General features: G+C 58.4%; 1 protein-coding gene across 1 annotated transcript; it reads right to left on the reverse strand.

Moving 5' to 3' along the window:
• Positions 1 to 5,435: 5,435 nt before the first annotated feature.
• On the reverse strand, positions 5,436 to 15,788 carry LMF2 (lipase maturation factor 2). Its single transcript, XM_038756291.1, has 14 exons — positions 15,562 to 15,788; positions 11,125 to 11,378; positions 10,358 to 10,386; positions 9,728 to 9,954; positions 9,314 to 9,492; positions 9,023 to 9,164; positions 8,679 to 8,813; positions 8,467 to 8,572; positions 7,557 to 7,653; positions 7,275 to 7,457; positions 6,833 to 7,001; positions 6,528 to 6,639; positions 6,321 to 6,417; positions 5,436 to 6,119 (listed from the first exon to the last, which is right to left on the reverse strand). Exons 1-14 carry the CDS (start codon positions 15,656 to 15,658, stop codon positions 5,811 to 5,813), a joined length of 2,136 nt encoding a protein of 711 aa, XP_038612219.1. The 5' UTR covers positions 15,659 to 15,788; the 3' UTR covers positions 5,436 to 5,810.
• Between the last annotated feature and the right edge of the window lie 136 nt (positions 15,789 to 15,924).

Below are 15,924 nucleotides of genomic sequence, written 5' to 3' on the forward strand. Positions count from 1 at the left end.
TCCAAAGCCCGGGCTCTTTCCACTGAGCCGCGCTGCTTCTCACTGAGCCGCGCTGCCCCGGGTGGGCCGGGATCCCCTTCCGCGACCCTCCCGCGGGGCCCCAGCCTCAGGGCGGGCGGTGGCCTCAGAGGGTGGGTCCCGGGATTCAGGGCCCGGGCCCTGGGCGACCATTCGCGCATCGATGTATTGGGGGCCGGGGGGAGCGGGTTGGGGCGAGGGGAGGGGAGAGGAGGGGAGGAAGCCGGGAGGGAAGCCGGGAGGAGGAGGCGGCAGAGGCAGCGGCAGCGGCGGGCCCCGTTCCCGCGCTGAGCGTGGCGCCGCGGTGTGGCCGGAGCAGGGAGGGCAGGGACGGAGCCGGCTCCATCGCTTCGGGGGCGTGGGCCTCCCCCACGCTCGGCTCGGCTCGGCTCGGCTCGGCTCGGCTGCCCCAGGCCCGCGGGATTCCCCGGAGACCCCCGGGCACGGGCATTCGTTCTCGGCCGGGGGTCCCGGGAAGCCCGGGAAGCCCGGGAGCCCCAGCTGCCGGGCAGCGGGCTCCGCCCTGGGGGCCCAGATGCGCCGGGCTGGGGGCGGGGGCCGTCCAGGCCGGGCTCGCAGACCCCACGGGGGCTCAGCGTTACCAGCATCGCCTCGGCCCTGCGACCTCGGCTCTGCACGGGGAGTCCGGCCCTGGTCCCGGTCCCGGACCCGGTCCCGGAGCCGGGGGAGGCAACAGAGGTTTTGTTTTATCCGCTATTACCCAAGGCTTTCGTTAAAAACGGTTCAGAAGCGCAAAGTGCCTTTACGGGTTCTTAGAAAGCCACTGCGTCCCTTCCTCTCCTCCAGCCGCTCCTCCTCCCGCCGCCCAGCTTGCCCTCAGCCTGCCCCGCGGGAGACGCACCTAGCCTGGCGGGCCGGACAGCTGCGGGCCGCACCTGCATCCTGCGGGGCGGGAACAGGGATTTGAGGGGCCCCCAGCCTGCTGTTCCCTTTCTTCCATCTCTCCTTCCCTCTATCTGACCCTCAATACCCCCACTTTCTCTCTCTCCTCCTCTTTCTCTCTCCCCCTCCCTCTGTCTCCCTCCATCTCTCCATCTCTGTGACTCCATCGCTCTCTCTTCCTCTTCCTCTCTAGTTTAGGGAGGGGGACAGGTCACAGGACCTTCACCGCCCCCCTCTCCCTCCCTCACCCCTGTGCTAGCCCAGCTGGGGCCGGTGGAGAGCCAGAGGACACTGGGGGGCCTGCAGGGTACCACTGGCTGAGACCCTCTCCCAACTCCTCTTCAAGGCCGGCAGCACTCCTGGCCCATTCAGAACTTTTCTGCTGGGTGAGGTCCGGGGAAGGGGAGGAATGGGGAAGGCCCTGGAGCTGGGGGCGGGAAGCAGAGGGCACCCCCTTGTTTGGTACGCGGGGGAGGAGGGCTGGGGCCTAATGAAGAGAGGGGGCTTGGGAAGCAGCGGGACCCTGAGGATAGAACACAGGCCTGGGAGTCAGAAGGACCTGGGTTCTCTTCCTGGCTCCACCACATGTCTGCTGTGTGGCATTGGGCAAGTCGCATCATTTCTCTAGGCCTCATCTGTAAAATGTGAATTAAGACTGGGAGCCCCACCTGGGACAGGGACTGTGTCTGACCTGATTACCTTGTATCTACCCTAGTGCTTAGAACAGTGCTTGGCACATAGTAAGTGCTTCAAAAATGCCACAGTAATAATAATAATTATTATTATTATTAAGAATGTCCATTTTATTGGTGAGCCCTGGGCCTTGGGCTTCCAGGTGCCTTTCCCGGTGTATTACCGTGAACAGTGGTTCCTGCCTCCTCACTGTTTGTCCAGTGCCTCCACCTTCATGGTGACCCTGACTCCTAGGTGGTCTGTGCTGGCCATGCCAAATCTTTCTGTTTCCTAGCAATCAGCCAGTTGACTAATTAGGGGATTTATTAGGTAGTTACTATGTGCCAAGCGCAGAAAGAGTCATATCCCTATTTCAGTCCCTGTTTCACTAACACCAACCTACTCATTGTTCCTCAATCTCATCTATCCTGCTGCTGCCCCCTTGCCCACGCCCTCCCTCTAGTCTGGAACTCCCACCCCCTTCATATCTGGCAGTCGTTCACTCGCCCCCACCCTAAAAGCCTTATTAAAATCACACCTCCTCCAAGAGGCCTTCCCCGACCAAGCCCTCATTTCCCCTACCCCCTCTCCCTTCTGTCTCGCCCTTGCACTTGGATTTGCACCCTTCATTCAGCCCACCCTCAGCCCCACAGCATTTAGGTACATTTCTGCAATTTCTTTTAATACCCATCTCCCCCTCTAGACTGTAACTTCTTTGTGGGCAGGGAACTCAACTCACTCTGTTATATTGTACAGTTCTCTGCACCTAGTGAGTGCTCAATAAATACCGTTGATTGATCGAAGCAACAATCATTAAGCAGTAGATTTTAAAACAAAATTCTAGTTTAGCCACAGAGAAAACATAGCCTGGTACCGGTCCTTAATTTGCTCTAACTTAGCATAAACAGGTCAGTATCCCCTTGTGTTTTCTCCTCGGTGGAAGGCCCACAGCTTGGAGTTTTTTCTGTGGTCAAACCCACACGCCACTTCTTCAATTTTGGATCTGGAGGCGCGCTGTAGCCCTTTTTCTAATCCTGCCTTCTAAATTCCCCTCTATCGTCTTCTTCCCCTCCACCTGTGTCCATTCCTGGAGGTATCATCTTGTCCCTTTTACAAGAAGCTTTCTTATTTTTTGATTGATAGGTTCTTCTAATCTCTATCCTGTTCACCATTGCCCCTGGGGCGGGGGAGGTTGTGCCACCAGCTCCAACCTCTTTATCTGCTAAACTGTGAACTCTACAAGGGCTGGGCTGGTGTTTACTAATTCTGTGATTTTCTCCCAAATTCTTAATACAGTCCTCTGCACACCGTAGATGCTCAAAAAAGATGACCGAGTCAACATTTCTCTTAGTTTTGCTTCCAAAGCCCTCACATTCTCTGCCTACTCCTGGAAGCAGGGCTTTGCCTAACTTTGGAATTCCATTCCCCACCTAATCCTCCGTGAAAGCAGCGTGGCCTAGTGGAAAGGGCCCTGGCCTAGGAATAGAGGATTTGGGTTCTAATCCCAGTTCAGCTACTTATCTGCTGCGTGACCTTGGACAAGTCATTCTGTGCCTCAGTTTCCTCATCTGCAAAATGGGGATTAAATACCTCTTCTCCCTCCTACTTAGACTGTAAAACCCATATGCCGTCTGATTATCTTGCATTCATTCATTCAATCGTATTTATGGAGTGCTTACTGTGTGCAGAGCACTGTACTAAGTGCTTAGGAAGTACAAGTTGGCAACATATAGAGACAGCCCCTACCCAACAACGGGCTCACAGTCTAGAAGGCATCAGGCAGAAACTCCTCATCCTCGGCTTCAAGGCTCTCCATCACCTCACCCCCTCCTACCTCACCTCCCTTCTCTCCTTCTGCAGCCCAGCCCGCACCCTCCGCTCCTCTGCCGCCAAGCTCCTCACCGTGCCTCGTTCTTGCCTGTCCTGCCGTCGACCCCTGGCCCACGTCATCTCCCTGGCCTGGAATGCCCTCCCTCTGACCATCCGCCAAGCTAGCTCTCTTCCTCCCTTCAAGGCCCTACTGAGAGCTCACCTCCTCCAGGAGGCCTTCCCAGACTGAGCCCCCTCCTTCCTCTCCCCCTCATCCCCCTCTCCATCTCCATCTTACCTCCTTCCCTTCCCCCACATCACCTGTATATATGTATATATGTTTGTACACATTTATTACTCTATTTTACTTGTACATATCTATTGTATTTATTTTATTTTGTTAATATGTTTGGTTTTGTTCTCTGTCTCCCCCTTCTAGACTGTGAGCCCATTGTTGGGTAGGGACTGTCTCTATATGTTGCCAACTTGTACTTCCCAAGCGCTTAGTACAGTGCTCTGCACACAGTAAGCGCTCAATAAATACGATTGATAGAAGGGGGAGACAGACAACAAAACATGTAAACAAGTGTCATCTGCCCCAGTGCTTAGGACAGTACTTGGCACATACTAAACACTTAATACTGCAATTATAATTATTACTTATCACATGCAGAGCACTATACTAAGTACCTAGGGAAGCAGACTGGCCTTGTGGATAGGCACAGGCCTGGGAGTCAGAAGGACCTGGGCTCTAATTCTGGCTTGGCACGTGTCTGCAGTGTGAACTTGGGTAAGTCACTTCACTTCTCTGTCCTTCTGGTACCTCATCTGTAAAATGGGGATTAAGGCTATGATCCCCACATGGGACAGGGACTGTGTCCAACCTGATTAGCTTGTACCTAACTCAGCGCTTAGAGTGGTGCTTGACACATAGTAAGTGCTTAAATGCCTTCATTATTACGTAGTTCAGCCCTCACCTAAAATTTTACCTGTTCCAACAAACCTCCAGCTAATTATCAAGACCCCCAAATCTTACCAACCCTTCTGCCACCTCTGAACTAATGTGTTCATTCATTTATCATCATCATCATCAATCGTATTTATTGAGCGCTTACTGTATGCAGAGCACTGTACTAAGCACTTGGGAAGTACAAGTTGGCAACATATAGAGACAGTCCCTACCCAACAGTGGGCTCACAGTCTAAAATTTATGTCCATTGCCTGTATGTTATACATCTGATGCCTCCCATGTTAGATCAGGGAATATGTCCTGTACTTCTGTTGTATCTCCCAGGCACTTAGTAGTGCCTAGCACCCAATAGTGTTCAATAAACAGCATTAGTTGATATACCACTGAGGTGCACAAAAGGGAGCTGCAGAAGAGTTTCCTCATCACCAATCCACCTATTCACTTTTGGGGTTTGCTGTGGGTGCCTCTGGCCACTGAGGACCCAGTGAGGAGAAATGGGCTTGTGGCAGCAGGAGAAAGTGTGGTTGGACATGAAGGAATTCCTGTCAAGTGGCCGTAAGGAGGACTCTTCCTGCTCTTTTTAGGGGGAAACTGAGGCACAGCAGCCAGACACTGCAGAGAAATCTGACACTCCCTTGGGCCGGCCCTGATTTGCTTCATTCACTCAGGGATCTCGGGGTCGAGCTGGGTCAGGGACTGGAAATTCACCAACTCCACCAAGGACCCTCTGCCCCCAGGTATGTACGTTCAGTTGTGTGTATGCACCCATATCTATGTGTTCCCCAGAGCTCCCGTGGATCGCCTGTATGTGCCTGTGTGTACAGCAGGGCCTCAGAAGAGAAGACAGCTGGGAATTGTGGGGTTTTCTACTCTGTGCCGGCGCTGCCCCCCTCCTGTGGATGCGGGTCCCCCCTAGATGCCCAGTTCTGGACATGGCCTTGGGACCAGGGGCTTTCAGGTGTCCTGGCTATGTTGTCCTATGTCCAGCTCCGAGTGCCGCCCGCTGCCCCATATCGCCTGCTCCCCGTGCCCCCCGCCCCGTGCTCCAGACACAGCTGCTCCGCGGAAAGTTTATTTAGAAAACGTGAAGGGGGGGTGTGCGTTATTGTGCCAAGGCCTAGTGTGGTGCTGCTGTCCTCGGGCCTGTGTGCAGTCACGGGGCAGAAGGAAGAGGGCACACAGACATTAAGGCATTCGGGGGGGGCGGGTGAGGGGGAAGGTCACGACCCCCTCCTGCCGCTAACCCCATGGCTGGGGGTTGTCCTGGCCAGAGCAATTCCGCCCCCCACCCCCCAGCCCACTTCCCTCAGGAACAACTGGAGTTGTCCCCCTCCCTCCAGTGAAGGCGCCAGGCCCCTTCCTGCCCCGGGAGGCCTAGGGTCGGGGGTGGGGGAGCCAAGGGGGACAGGGGGAGGCCACGCTCCCCCAGCAAGAGAGGCTACTGTTTCCGGCGGGCGTGGCGGGGGCCTGTGGGGGCCTGAGGAGGCTGGGCCCGGGGCCGTTCGACCCCATCTCTCCTGGGGGCTGCCCCGTTCTTCTCTCCAGTGGACCCCTCTGGCCGCCGCGGGGGCCGGGAGGGGCGGGGGTTGCGGGAGAGCAGGACGTGCAGCAGCCGGACGGCCACGACCGTGCAGACCAGCGTCCAGAGCACGGCCAGGGGCCCCAGCGCCAACAGCTGCTCCCGCACCAGCCGCAGGGCCTGGGGCAGGGGGGCGGCTGAGGTGCGTAGCCGAGGGGGGGTCTTGTCCTGGGGAGGGATGGAAGAGGCAAAGTCAGACAATGGTGCGGGGATGGTGGTGGTGAGATGGGGGGGACAGAAAAGGGGAATGCAAGGGAAGGGGGGAAGCCTCCCCTCTTCTGCCCAGCAGCCCGGCCCCACCCCCACTTCCCAGTTCCCTCCCGCCCCCTCCCGGCCTTCTGGTCCCACCGTGGTCACCCACGCTCCCACCTTCAGTCCAAACTGGTTGAGCAGCGAGTCCAACACGGGGTCGCCAAGACTCACTGTGGGGTAAAACTCCTCCACCCACTGTCGCCGCCACCAGCGCCTGGAGCAGGGGAGCGGGTCATGAGGTGGGGCTCCCGCCGCTGTCCCTCTTTGCGGTCTCCTGTCCCCCAACCACCCACTTCCCTCCCTCCAGTGCCCAGAGCCGCTCACCCCTGCTCTCCAGGCTGGGAGAACCAGTACTTGTAACGCTGAGCCCGGATGTAGGTGGGCGGTTGTTCCCGGAATGGGTATCTGGACTCATCGCTCTGGATCAGGCGGATCACTGCCCGGGACAGGAGCCTGAGGATCCCCGAGAGGGTCCCGGAGAGACCCCTCCACCAACCCTCCGCTCCAGCCTGTGCTCTCCCTCCCTCCCTCCCTCCCGACAGCTCTCCCTCTGCCTCTCTCTCCTCCCCACCCCCATTTCTCCCTGCGGGCCCACCCGCTCCCCACGTTGTTCCTTCCCCCGGACTCACCATCCCTCTGGCCCTGCAGCAGACGGTAGACGAAGCTGGAGAACCAAGGGCTGTGCCCGTGAGGCCCAAGCGCAGCAAACCACATCTGCCAATCCAGGCGGGGCTGGTGGGGGGCCACCACGGGGGGTGCCGCGCTCACGTTCCCAGGCTTGAACATGAACTCGATCTCCTGAGGGCCAGACGACGGCGGTGAGCCTCCGGCCAGGATGGTGGCCCTGGACACCTCCGCACCACCACACGACGAGAGACCGACCACCTCTCTGCCGCCGGCCCCAGTCTCTCTCGGCAAGCCTCAAATGACCCCGGAGACCTCTCCGGAGGGCCAGCTCCCGGAGGGAAGGGCGGCCAGCGAGACCGACGGCACATGCGCCGAGGCTAGACCGACCTGGAATCCCGGGCTACAGCCTTACCCTTGATGGACGGGACCCCGGCTTCCCCTTACCGTCCAGTTCTCCCGGTCATAGCTGCCTTCCAGCACCACCTCCGGCCGTCCCCCGAGGCCAGTCATGCGGCGGAAGAGGCCATAGGAGTTGGCCAGCTGCAGGTGCTCCACAGCCCGGAACATCTGGTGGGCCCCTGGCCACAGCCGCCCATTAGCCCCGGGCTCCAAGTAGGTGTACGGTACCTGTGTGGGACAGAGTTGCGGCAGGGATGGGACCCTTCTCCTTCCCCGCTGGCCCCCTTCTCTCTCGCACCGCCCACCTGCCCCACCACAGATACTCACCAGACTGATGATGAACATGGCCACGGTGGCTGCGCCGAAGATGGACAACTGGGCCATGGCCCACAGCTTCCCCAGGCAGCCCCGGACCTGGCCACACCTGGGGGAAGGGAAGGGGACGCAGAACTCTCTCCATGATCCAACCCACCTCCACCCGATTCTCTTTGGGGTCCACCCTAAAGCCTCCTCCAGGAGGCCTAATCCCCATCTCCCCGGCCACGACCCCCTCCCCGCCCCTTCTCCTAGGACCCGTCATAGGCGGGGACTGGGGCCCCGCAGACCCCTGCTTCCCATGACTGCCTCCGCGCCACACACCCACAGGGGTAGAACCGCCGCAAACTGCTGGAAAGGTGGGAACACGGGAAGGCCAGTTCGGGCAACTGGCAATGAGGTCTGGTTCCGGGCAGGGTCCTCCACCTGCCAACCCGTAAGTGCCCATGGCCAGGCAGCAGCATATGCCACTGCGGGCAGGGATGATTCCCAGGCATCCAGCCCAGCCCGGCCCCCACAAGATGGCTCAGCCCACACTAGTCCCAAAGATGGAAAAAACAACATCCTGGGTCACTTGCTTTTGTTTTTCCCAGCTGTCCTCTATTTACTTTTGTACCTATTGTCTGCCTGGAAACTAGGTCCATTTGTCTCTTCCGACAGACGGGCAGGGGCCAGGCCTTCTATTTCTCTTATTTTTTCCTGAGTCCAACAGCCCAGCACCCTGCTTTCGGCAGGGTGCCCGGCCCCAGGACTCTGGTCCCAGTGGGTGCCCGGCCCTCAGCGTCAATCATAAATACTAATGAACGGATGAGGGCGGGAGCAACCAGCATGGGAACCCCGGGCCCAAGCAGAGCCCTCTTGTCTCCTACCCGCCGAGGGGCACCTCCCCCTGTTGCGGAGGCTCCCCCAGGCTCCCCCCTACCTGTACAGGGCTGTCAGCAGTTCCCAGGCCAGAGCCACCACTCCCAGGCCCACGGTCGGCAGTATCACAGCCCGCAGCCACTGCGAGAACTCGTGGAAGGTGAAAGCTGGGGAGGGGTTTGGGAGGGAGGGCAGAAAGGTCAGGGGCACTGTCCACCCCACCTCAGCCCAGCCCAACCCACAGGCGCCAGCTTGGCCCCGGGCCACACTTACCCGTCTTGGAATGGACGAGATGCCGCTCCCAATCCAACTCCAGCCCAAAGCAGGACACGGTGCCATAGCCCAGGAGCCCAAAGACGGCCACTTCTACCAGCAGGGTCAGCAGGGCCAGCAGGGAGCGGAGCCAGGCTGCACGGGAGGACGAGGAGGAGGGGGAGGAGGAGCAGCAAGAGGGAATCAGTGTCGCCCTGAGCCGAGCTTGGGGGAGGGAGCGGGGAGGAGAGGGGCCTTGGGCAGGGGAGTGGGTGGCTCCCGCAGGAAGAAGGAGGCTCTCGGGGGGTGGCGGGTGGGGGAAGGATCCCCAGAAGCTCCCAGCTCAGGGGTGGCCCCCGACTCACAGCGGGGAGGGGCTTTCCGGCGGGTCCGGCCGAGCCACGGGGCCAGGTGCTGCTCGTCCAGCAGGGAGGTGGTCAGCACGAGGGTCAGCAGGTTGAAGAAGCTGTAGTTGCCCGTGATGATAATCAGCACTTGGAGGAGCACCTGGTGACCAAGCAGGCAGGGAGATGAGGGAGACCCGGGCGCTGGGGGATGGGGAAGCTGGGGGGGGTCCCCTCGGTTGCCGCCCCACCTCCACCCTCCACCCTCCACCCCCGACCCCTGAACCCCTGACTACCACCGCAAGCCCTCACCTGAGCGTAGAAGGCAGCCAGACGCAGGCGGCGGGTGGGGGAGAAGAAGAGGGGAGGCAGTGCGATCTCGATGACGAAGGTGGCCACCACGCTGAGCTTGTGCAGCCAGACTGGGAGCTGGTGGGCCAGCCAGGCCGCTGGCGTGGGCAGGCACTGCGTCTCATAGTGGTAGGTCAGCGCTGTGACGGGGAGGCGGGGGGCAGGGGTTAGGATGGGGGATGGAGGGGGCGCGTCGACACTGCAGTAGGGAGGTGGGGGTCAAGGGTTAGGAACGGTGAGGTTGGGATGTCAATGCCAGGCTGGGGAGACAGGGGGCAAGAGATTAGGATGGGGAGGGGAGGGCTGGGAGCCGGCTGAGTGTGGCAGTGCGGTGGATGGGTGCGGGGCAGGTGAGGTCAGGGCTCCTCCTCCTACCTGTGAGCCCCCACCACGTGGGGCAGCGGCTGCTCAGCTTGACCACGCCAGAGGCAAACATGAGGCGGAAGAGCAGCCAGCGCACCAACCAGAAGGGCAGCGGCTCATGGGGCCAGCCCCCGGGCGCCTTGCCTCCGGCCCGGCCCCCAGCCCGGCCCCCCGGCCCGCTCAGCCCCAGGGGAGCCACCAGCACAGCCAGGAAGCCCGTCTCCAGGAGCAGGGAGTCCCTGTGGGGCAGAAGCATTAGGAGCCAGTCCTCATCTGTGGAGGTGGCCCAGGGTGCCGGCACCGGCTGAAGGGGCGGCAGGGGACCCGGCCCGGCCACCAGCCCGCCCCGGCCTCCTCGCTCTGGGATTCTGGCCCGGCCCTCAGCCCTCTTCCAGTCTTGCTTACCACTGGTTCCCTCTGGTCCTGATCCAGTTGGACAAAACAGGCCCCCTCCAGCCCAGCAGACTCCTCCCATCCTAACCCCTGGCCCCGCTTCTCTAGCCCAGCACAAACCTACTGTTTGCGCACGCACGCATGCACACACACAGCCACCCCTACACCCCCACCCCAAGAAAGGCCCTTCCAGCCTTCCTGCTCCTTGTCATGGAGAGGGCTCGGCCTTGGGGTCTTCTGATCACTCACCACTGGAAATACAGGAACACCTGGCCCACCTGCAAGATAAGGAGAGGAGAGTCAGGACTATGAGAGTTAAGAGACCGGGTGATGACTGGTGGAGCAGGAAGCAGCGTGGTCTAATGGATAGAACCCGGGCCTGGGAGCCAGAAGGACCTGGGCTCTAATCCCAGCTCAGTCATTTGTCTGCTCTATGACCTTAGGCAGGTCACTTAACTTCTCTGGGGCCTCAGTTGCCTCGTGTAAAACAAGGATTAAGACTGTGAAGCCCATACAGGACACTGACTGTGTCCAACCTGATTAGCTTGTATTGACCCCAGTGCTTAGTACAGGGCCATGCACATATTAATCAATCAATCGTATTTATTGAGCGCTTACTATGTGCAGAGCACTGTACTAAGTGTTTAGTAATGACAATAATAATAACAACACTGCTTAAATAAGCAGGGAGCTATCCCGGTTCAAAACCTGCCACTCCTAGTCCTACCCCAAAGCTGCATGGGGCGGAGAGGTGTAGAAATCAATGGGTCAGCAGCCGTCATCCCAAGGGGTGGGGGTGTTTGTGGTGGGGTCGGGGGGGTGGGTGAGGGAAACATCTGGGTCTCCTGTGCTTCCTGGCCAGCTGGGGAAGGGGGGAAAAAGGAGGCTGACATGTGCCTCCACCTCCACAGCGGCCAGGCCGGGCCCGAGGGGGACTGTCCTTGGGGATGGGGACGGTGTGGGATAGGGATGGGGAGGGCCCTGGGCCAGCCTGGAGTCCCCGGGGCCCGGCGCACCTGGTACAGCGAGAGGTAGAGACCCCAGAGGAGGAGGTAGAGGAGACCGTGACGCAGTGGCTTCAGCAGTAGAGCTGCCAGGCTGCCCAGGGTCCCCAGGAGGCACAGCAGCTCCATGGCCTGCTCCGTGTCCAGTCCCAGCCGTGGGCCCAGCCACAGCAGTGTCGGCGACTCCCACAGCAGCTCCCAGGGCCCCTTCCCCAGGGGCCGCAGCATCCGGCGTGCGGGTAGGATCCCCTCTCTCCCGTACAGGCCTGGGGGCACAGCAGGCTGGTGGAAGTCCGGGAACGCACAGTACCCTCCGCCCAGCCTCCATCTCGTCACCCATCCCTCATCTCTCTGCCCAGCCCCTATCCCTTCACCCACCCTCGGTCTGACCCCGATCTCTCTACCCAGCCCTCCATCCAGCCCCCCATTTCTCTACCCACCGCTCCATCCGACACCAACCTCTCTACCCGTAGCTCCGTCCGGCCCCCACCTCCCTACCCGCCCCTCCATCCCCCTCCCATCTCTCTACCCACGCTGCTACTCAGGAAGCAGAGGAGCTTAGTGGAGATAGCCCGGGCCTGGGAGTCAGAGGTCGTGGGTTCTAATCCCGACTCTGCCATTAACCAGCTGTGTGACTTTGGGCAAGTCACTTAACTTCTCTGTACCTCAGTTACCTCATCTGTAAAACGGGGATTCAGACTGTGTTCCCCACGTGGGACAACTTAATTACCTTGTATCTACCCTAGTGCTTAGAACAGTGCTTGGCACATAGTAAGCACTTAACAAATACCATCATTACTATTATTACCCACCCTTCTGTCTGGCCCCCAGCAATCCAAGCAGGAAAGGAACAGTCCCCATCCCTTCAGGGCCCAAGTGAGGTGGTGAGTTAGGTGAGCACGCAGCTCCCTCCCTCAACCCATCAATCAATGGTATTTATTGAGCGCCTAGTATGTGCAGAGCACTGTTTGAATCACTTGGGAGAGTACAATATCATGGATGGTGCTTACTGTGGGCAAAACACTGTGCTAAGTGCCAGGAAGAGTAACAATGGAGCAGAGTTGATAGACGTGTTCCCTGACTACAAGGAGTTTACAGTCTAGAGACAAGAGACATTAAAATAAATTGCAAATATGTATGTAAGTATTGTTGGGCTGGGGAGGGCGGTGAATAACTGGTACAAATCCAAGTACAAGGGTGACAGTAGGAGGAAGGCATAGGGAAAATGAGGGCTTAGTGGGGGAAGGCCTCTTGGATATGACTGACTGACAGAGGTGTTGTGAAGGAAGAACCCACAGGGCTTGGTACCTAAATTCGTGGGATGAATGAGAGAGAAGATATAACTGTAATTTATTTATTTACATTACTGGGTCCCTTCTGCCACCCCCAGCCAGCCTGTAAGCTCCTTGTGGGCAAGATCTGTATCTTCCAAATCTATTATATGGTACTCTCCCAAGCACTCTAGACTGCGAGCTCGTTGTCGGGGAGGGAACGGGTCTGTTGTTGTACTCTCCCAAGCGCTTTGTACAGTGCACTGCACACAGTAAGCCTTCAATAAATACTACTGTAAGAACTTACTACAGTGCCCTGCACCCTGTAAGTGGTCGGTAAGAACTGCTGATTGATAACGCCAAGGCTACTGCCTTGTGAGACAGGGAGAACGACGACAGGAAAGTCAGGTGGAGGGCAGGGTTTGAGTGGAGAGATGAAGAGTCTTGTTTTGGAAATGTTAAGTTTGAGGTGTCGGTGGGGCATCTTAAGTTTGAGATGGGGGAACGCATCTGGAACATCTGTAGAGATGCCCTGAAGGCAGGAGGAGGAGGAGCCAGGTCAGAGCTGTGGGTGGAGTTAGCTGTGGGAGTGAGCTAATGAGTTCCCTGAGAGAGTGGGTACAGACTAGGCTGGAAGGGGACCCAGAACTGAGCTTAGAGGGACTGCCAGAGTTGGGGGGGTGGGGGTGGGAAGCAGAGGAGGAGCGCATCAAAGAGACCGAGAATGAGCAGCCAAGAGATAGAAGAACCGGGAGAGGACAGTGTGAGCGAAGCTGAGGCTGGGCAATGTTTCCAGGAGAAGGGGGTGGTCTGCGGTGTCCAAGGCAGCTGAGAGGTCGAGGAGGATTAGGATGGAGTAGAGGCCGTTGGATTTGGCAAGAAGGAGGTCAATGGTGAAGCAGCGTGGAAGCAGGAGGAAGTGGCGTGGCCTAGTGACTAGGGCCGGGCGCCAGAAGGACCTGGGTTCTAATCCCAGCTCCGCCACCTGTCTGCTGTGTGAGCTCGGGCAAGTCACGTCACATCTCCGGGCCTCAGTTCCCTCATCTGCCAAATGGGGACGAAGGCAGCGAGCCCCACGTGGGACGGGGGGCCGCGTCCGGCCCGATCGGCCTGGATCCACCCCGGCGCTTGGGACGGTGCCCGACCCCCGGTAAGCTCTTAACTAATTCCATCATCATTTGGAGAAGCAGCGTGGGTCAGTGGAAAGAGCCCAGGCTTTGAAGTCGGAGGTCATGGGTTCGAATCCCGGCTCCACCACGCGTCTGCTGTGTGACCTTGGGCAAGTCACTTAACTTCTCTGAGCCTCGGTTCCCTCATCTGTAAAATGGGGATTACGACTGCGAGCCCCACGTGGGACGACTTGATCACCTTGCATCCCCCCCCGCCCCCAGCACTCACAACAGTGCTCTGCACATAGCAAGCGCTTAACACATGCCATTATTATTATTGGAGAGGGTGGTTTCAGTGTGGCTCAGTGGAAAGAGCCTGGGCTTTGGAGTCAGAGGTCAAGGGTTCGAATCCCGGCTCCGCCAAATGTCAGCTGAGTGGCTTTGGGCAAGTCACTTCACTTCTCTGGGCCTCAGTTACCTCATCTGTAAAATGGGCATTAAGACTGTGAGCCTCACGTGGGACAGCCTGATGATCATCATCAATCGTATTTATTGAGTGCTTACTGTGTGCAGAGCACTGTACTAAGCCTGATCAACTTGTAACCTCCCCAGCGCTTCCTTCCTGTCCCCCACTCCATCCCCCCCATCTTACCTCCTTCCCTTCCCCACGGAACCTGTAGATATGTATGTGTTCGTACGTACTTATTACTCTATTTATCCTTTTAGACTGTGAGCCCACTGTTGGGTAGGGACTGTCTCTATGTGTTAGAGAAGCAGCATGGCTCAGTGGAAAGAGCACGGGCTTTGGAGTCAGAGGTCATGGGTTCGAATCCCGGCTCCGCCACGTATCTGCTGTGTGACCTTGGGCGAGTCACTTCACTTCTCTGAGCCTCAGTTCCCTCATCTGTAAAATGGGAATTAAGACTGTGAGCCCCACATGGGACAACCTGATCGCTCTGCATCCTCCCCGGTGCTTAGAACAGTGCTTTGCACATAGTAAGCACTTAACAAATGCCAACATTATCATTATTACTGCCAACTTGTACTTCCCAAGCGCTTAGTCCAGTGCTCTGCACACAGTAAGCGCTCAGTAAATACGATTGATGGGTTCAGACCCCGGCTCCACCAATTGTCAGCTGTGTGACCCTGGGCAAGTCACTTAACTTCTCTGGGCCCCAGTTACCTCATCTGTAAAATGGGGATTAAGACTGTGAGCCCCACATGGGACAACCTGATCACCTTGTAACCTCCCCGAACCCCGGCTCCACCAATTGTCAGCTGTGTGACTCTGGGCCAGTTACTTGACTTCTCTGGGCCTCAGTTACCTCATCTGGAAAATGGGGATTAAGACCGTGAGCCTCACATGGGACAACCTGATCACCTTGTAACCTCCCCAGCGCTTAGAACAGTGCTTTGCACATAGCAAGCGCTTAATAAATGCCATCATTATTGTTATTATTAAGTCACTTGACTTTTCTGGGCCTCAGTCACCTCATCTGTAAAATGGGGATTAAGATTGTGAGCCCCACGTGGAACAACCTGATCACCTTGTAACTTCCCCCGCGCTTAGAACAGTGCTTTGCACATAGTAAGCGCTTAACAAATGCCATTATTATGATGATGATGACGATGGTTTCCGTGGAGCGAAGAGGGCGGAAGCCAGATTGGAGGGGGGTGGGCGGCCCGAAGGGGAAGCGCGCGCGCGGCCGAGTCTCCCCCTCGTCCCCCTCTCCATCCCCCCCATCTTACCTCCTTCCCTTCCCCACGGAACCTGTATGTATGTTTGTACATATTTATTACTCTATTTATTTATTTTACTTGTACCTATCTATTCTATTTATTTTATTTTGTTGGTATGTTTGGTTTTGTTCTCTGTCTCCCCCTTTTAGACTGTGAGCCCACTGTTGGGTAGGGACTGTCTCTAGACGTTGCCAACTTGTACTTCCCAAGCGCTTAGTCCAGTGCTCTGCACACAGTAAGCGCTCAATAAATATGATATTGATTGCGTCGGTCCGGTCCGGTCCGGTCCGGGTCCCGGTCCCGCCCCCCCGGTGAGGCGCCGCACGCACCTGGGATCTGCGTGTAGAGGGAGGCGAAGGCGAACAGGAAGGCCAGGGACACCCCCTGCAGGAACAGCTGCCGGGACAGGCGCGTGGCGTCCCCCATGGCCGGCGAGGGAGGCCGAGGCTGAGGCTGAGGCCGAGGAGGAGGCCGCGAGGCCGAGGCTGAGGCTGAGGCCGAGGAGGAGGCCGAGGGGACACGTCCGCGCGCCGGCCGGGGCCCCGCCCATTCCGCCCAGGAGCGCCGGAGCGGGGCCGGGGGAGCGCCCCGGGGGGGAGGGAGGGGGGCCCCGAGGGGAGGGGGCCGGGGGCGCGTCATCGGCCCGCGCGCGCGCGAGCGAAGAGAGGGGCGGCCCAGGCGGGCGGCTCAGG

This window comes from Tachyglossus aculeatus, chromosome 14, assembly GCF_015852505.1.
Source record: "Tachyglossus aculeatus isolate mTacAcu1 chromosome 14, mTacAcu1.pri, whole genome shotgun sequence".
Lineage (NCBI taxonomy): Eukaryota > Metazoa > Chordata > Mammalia > Monotremata > Tachyglossidae > Tachyglossus > Tachyglossus aculeatus.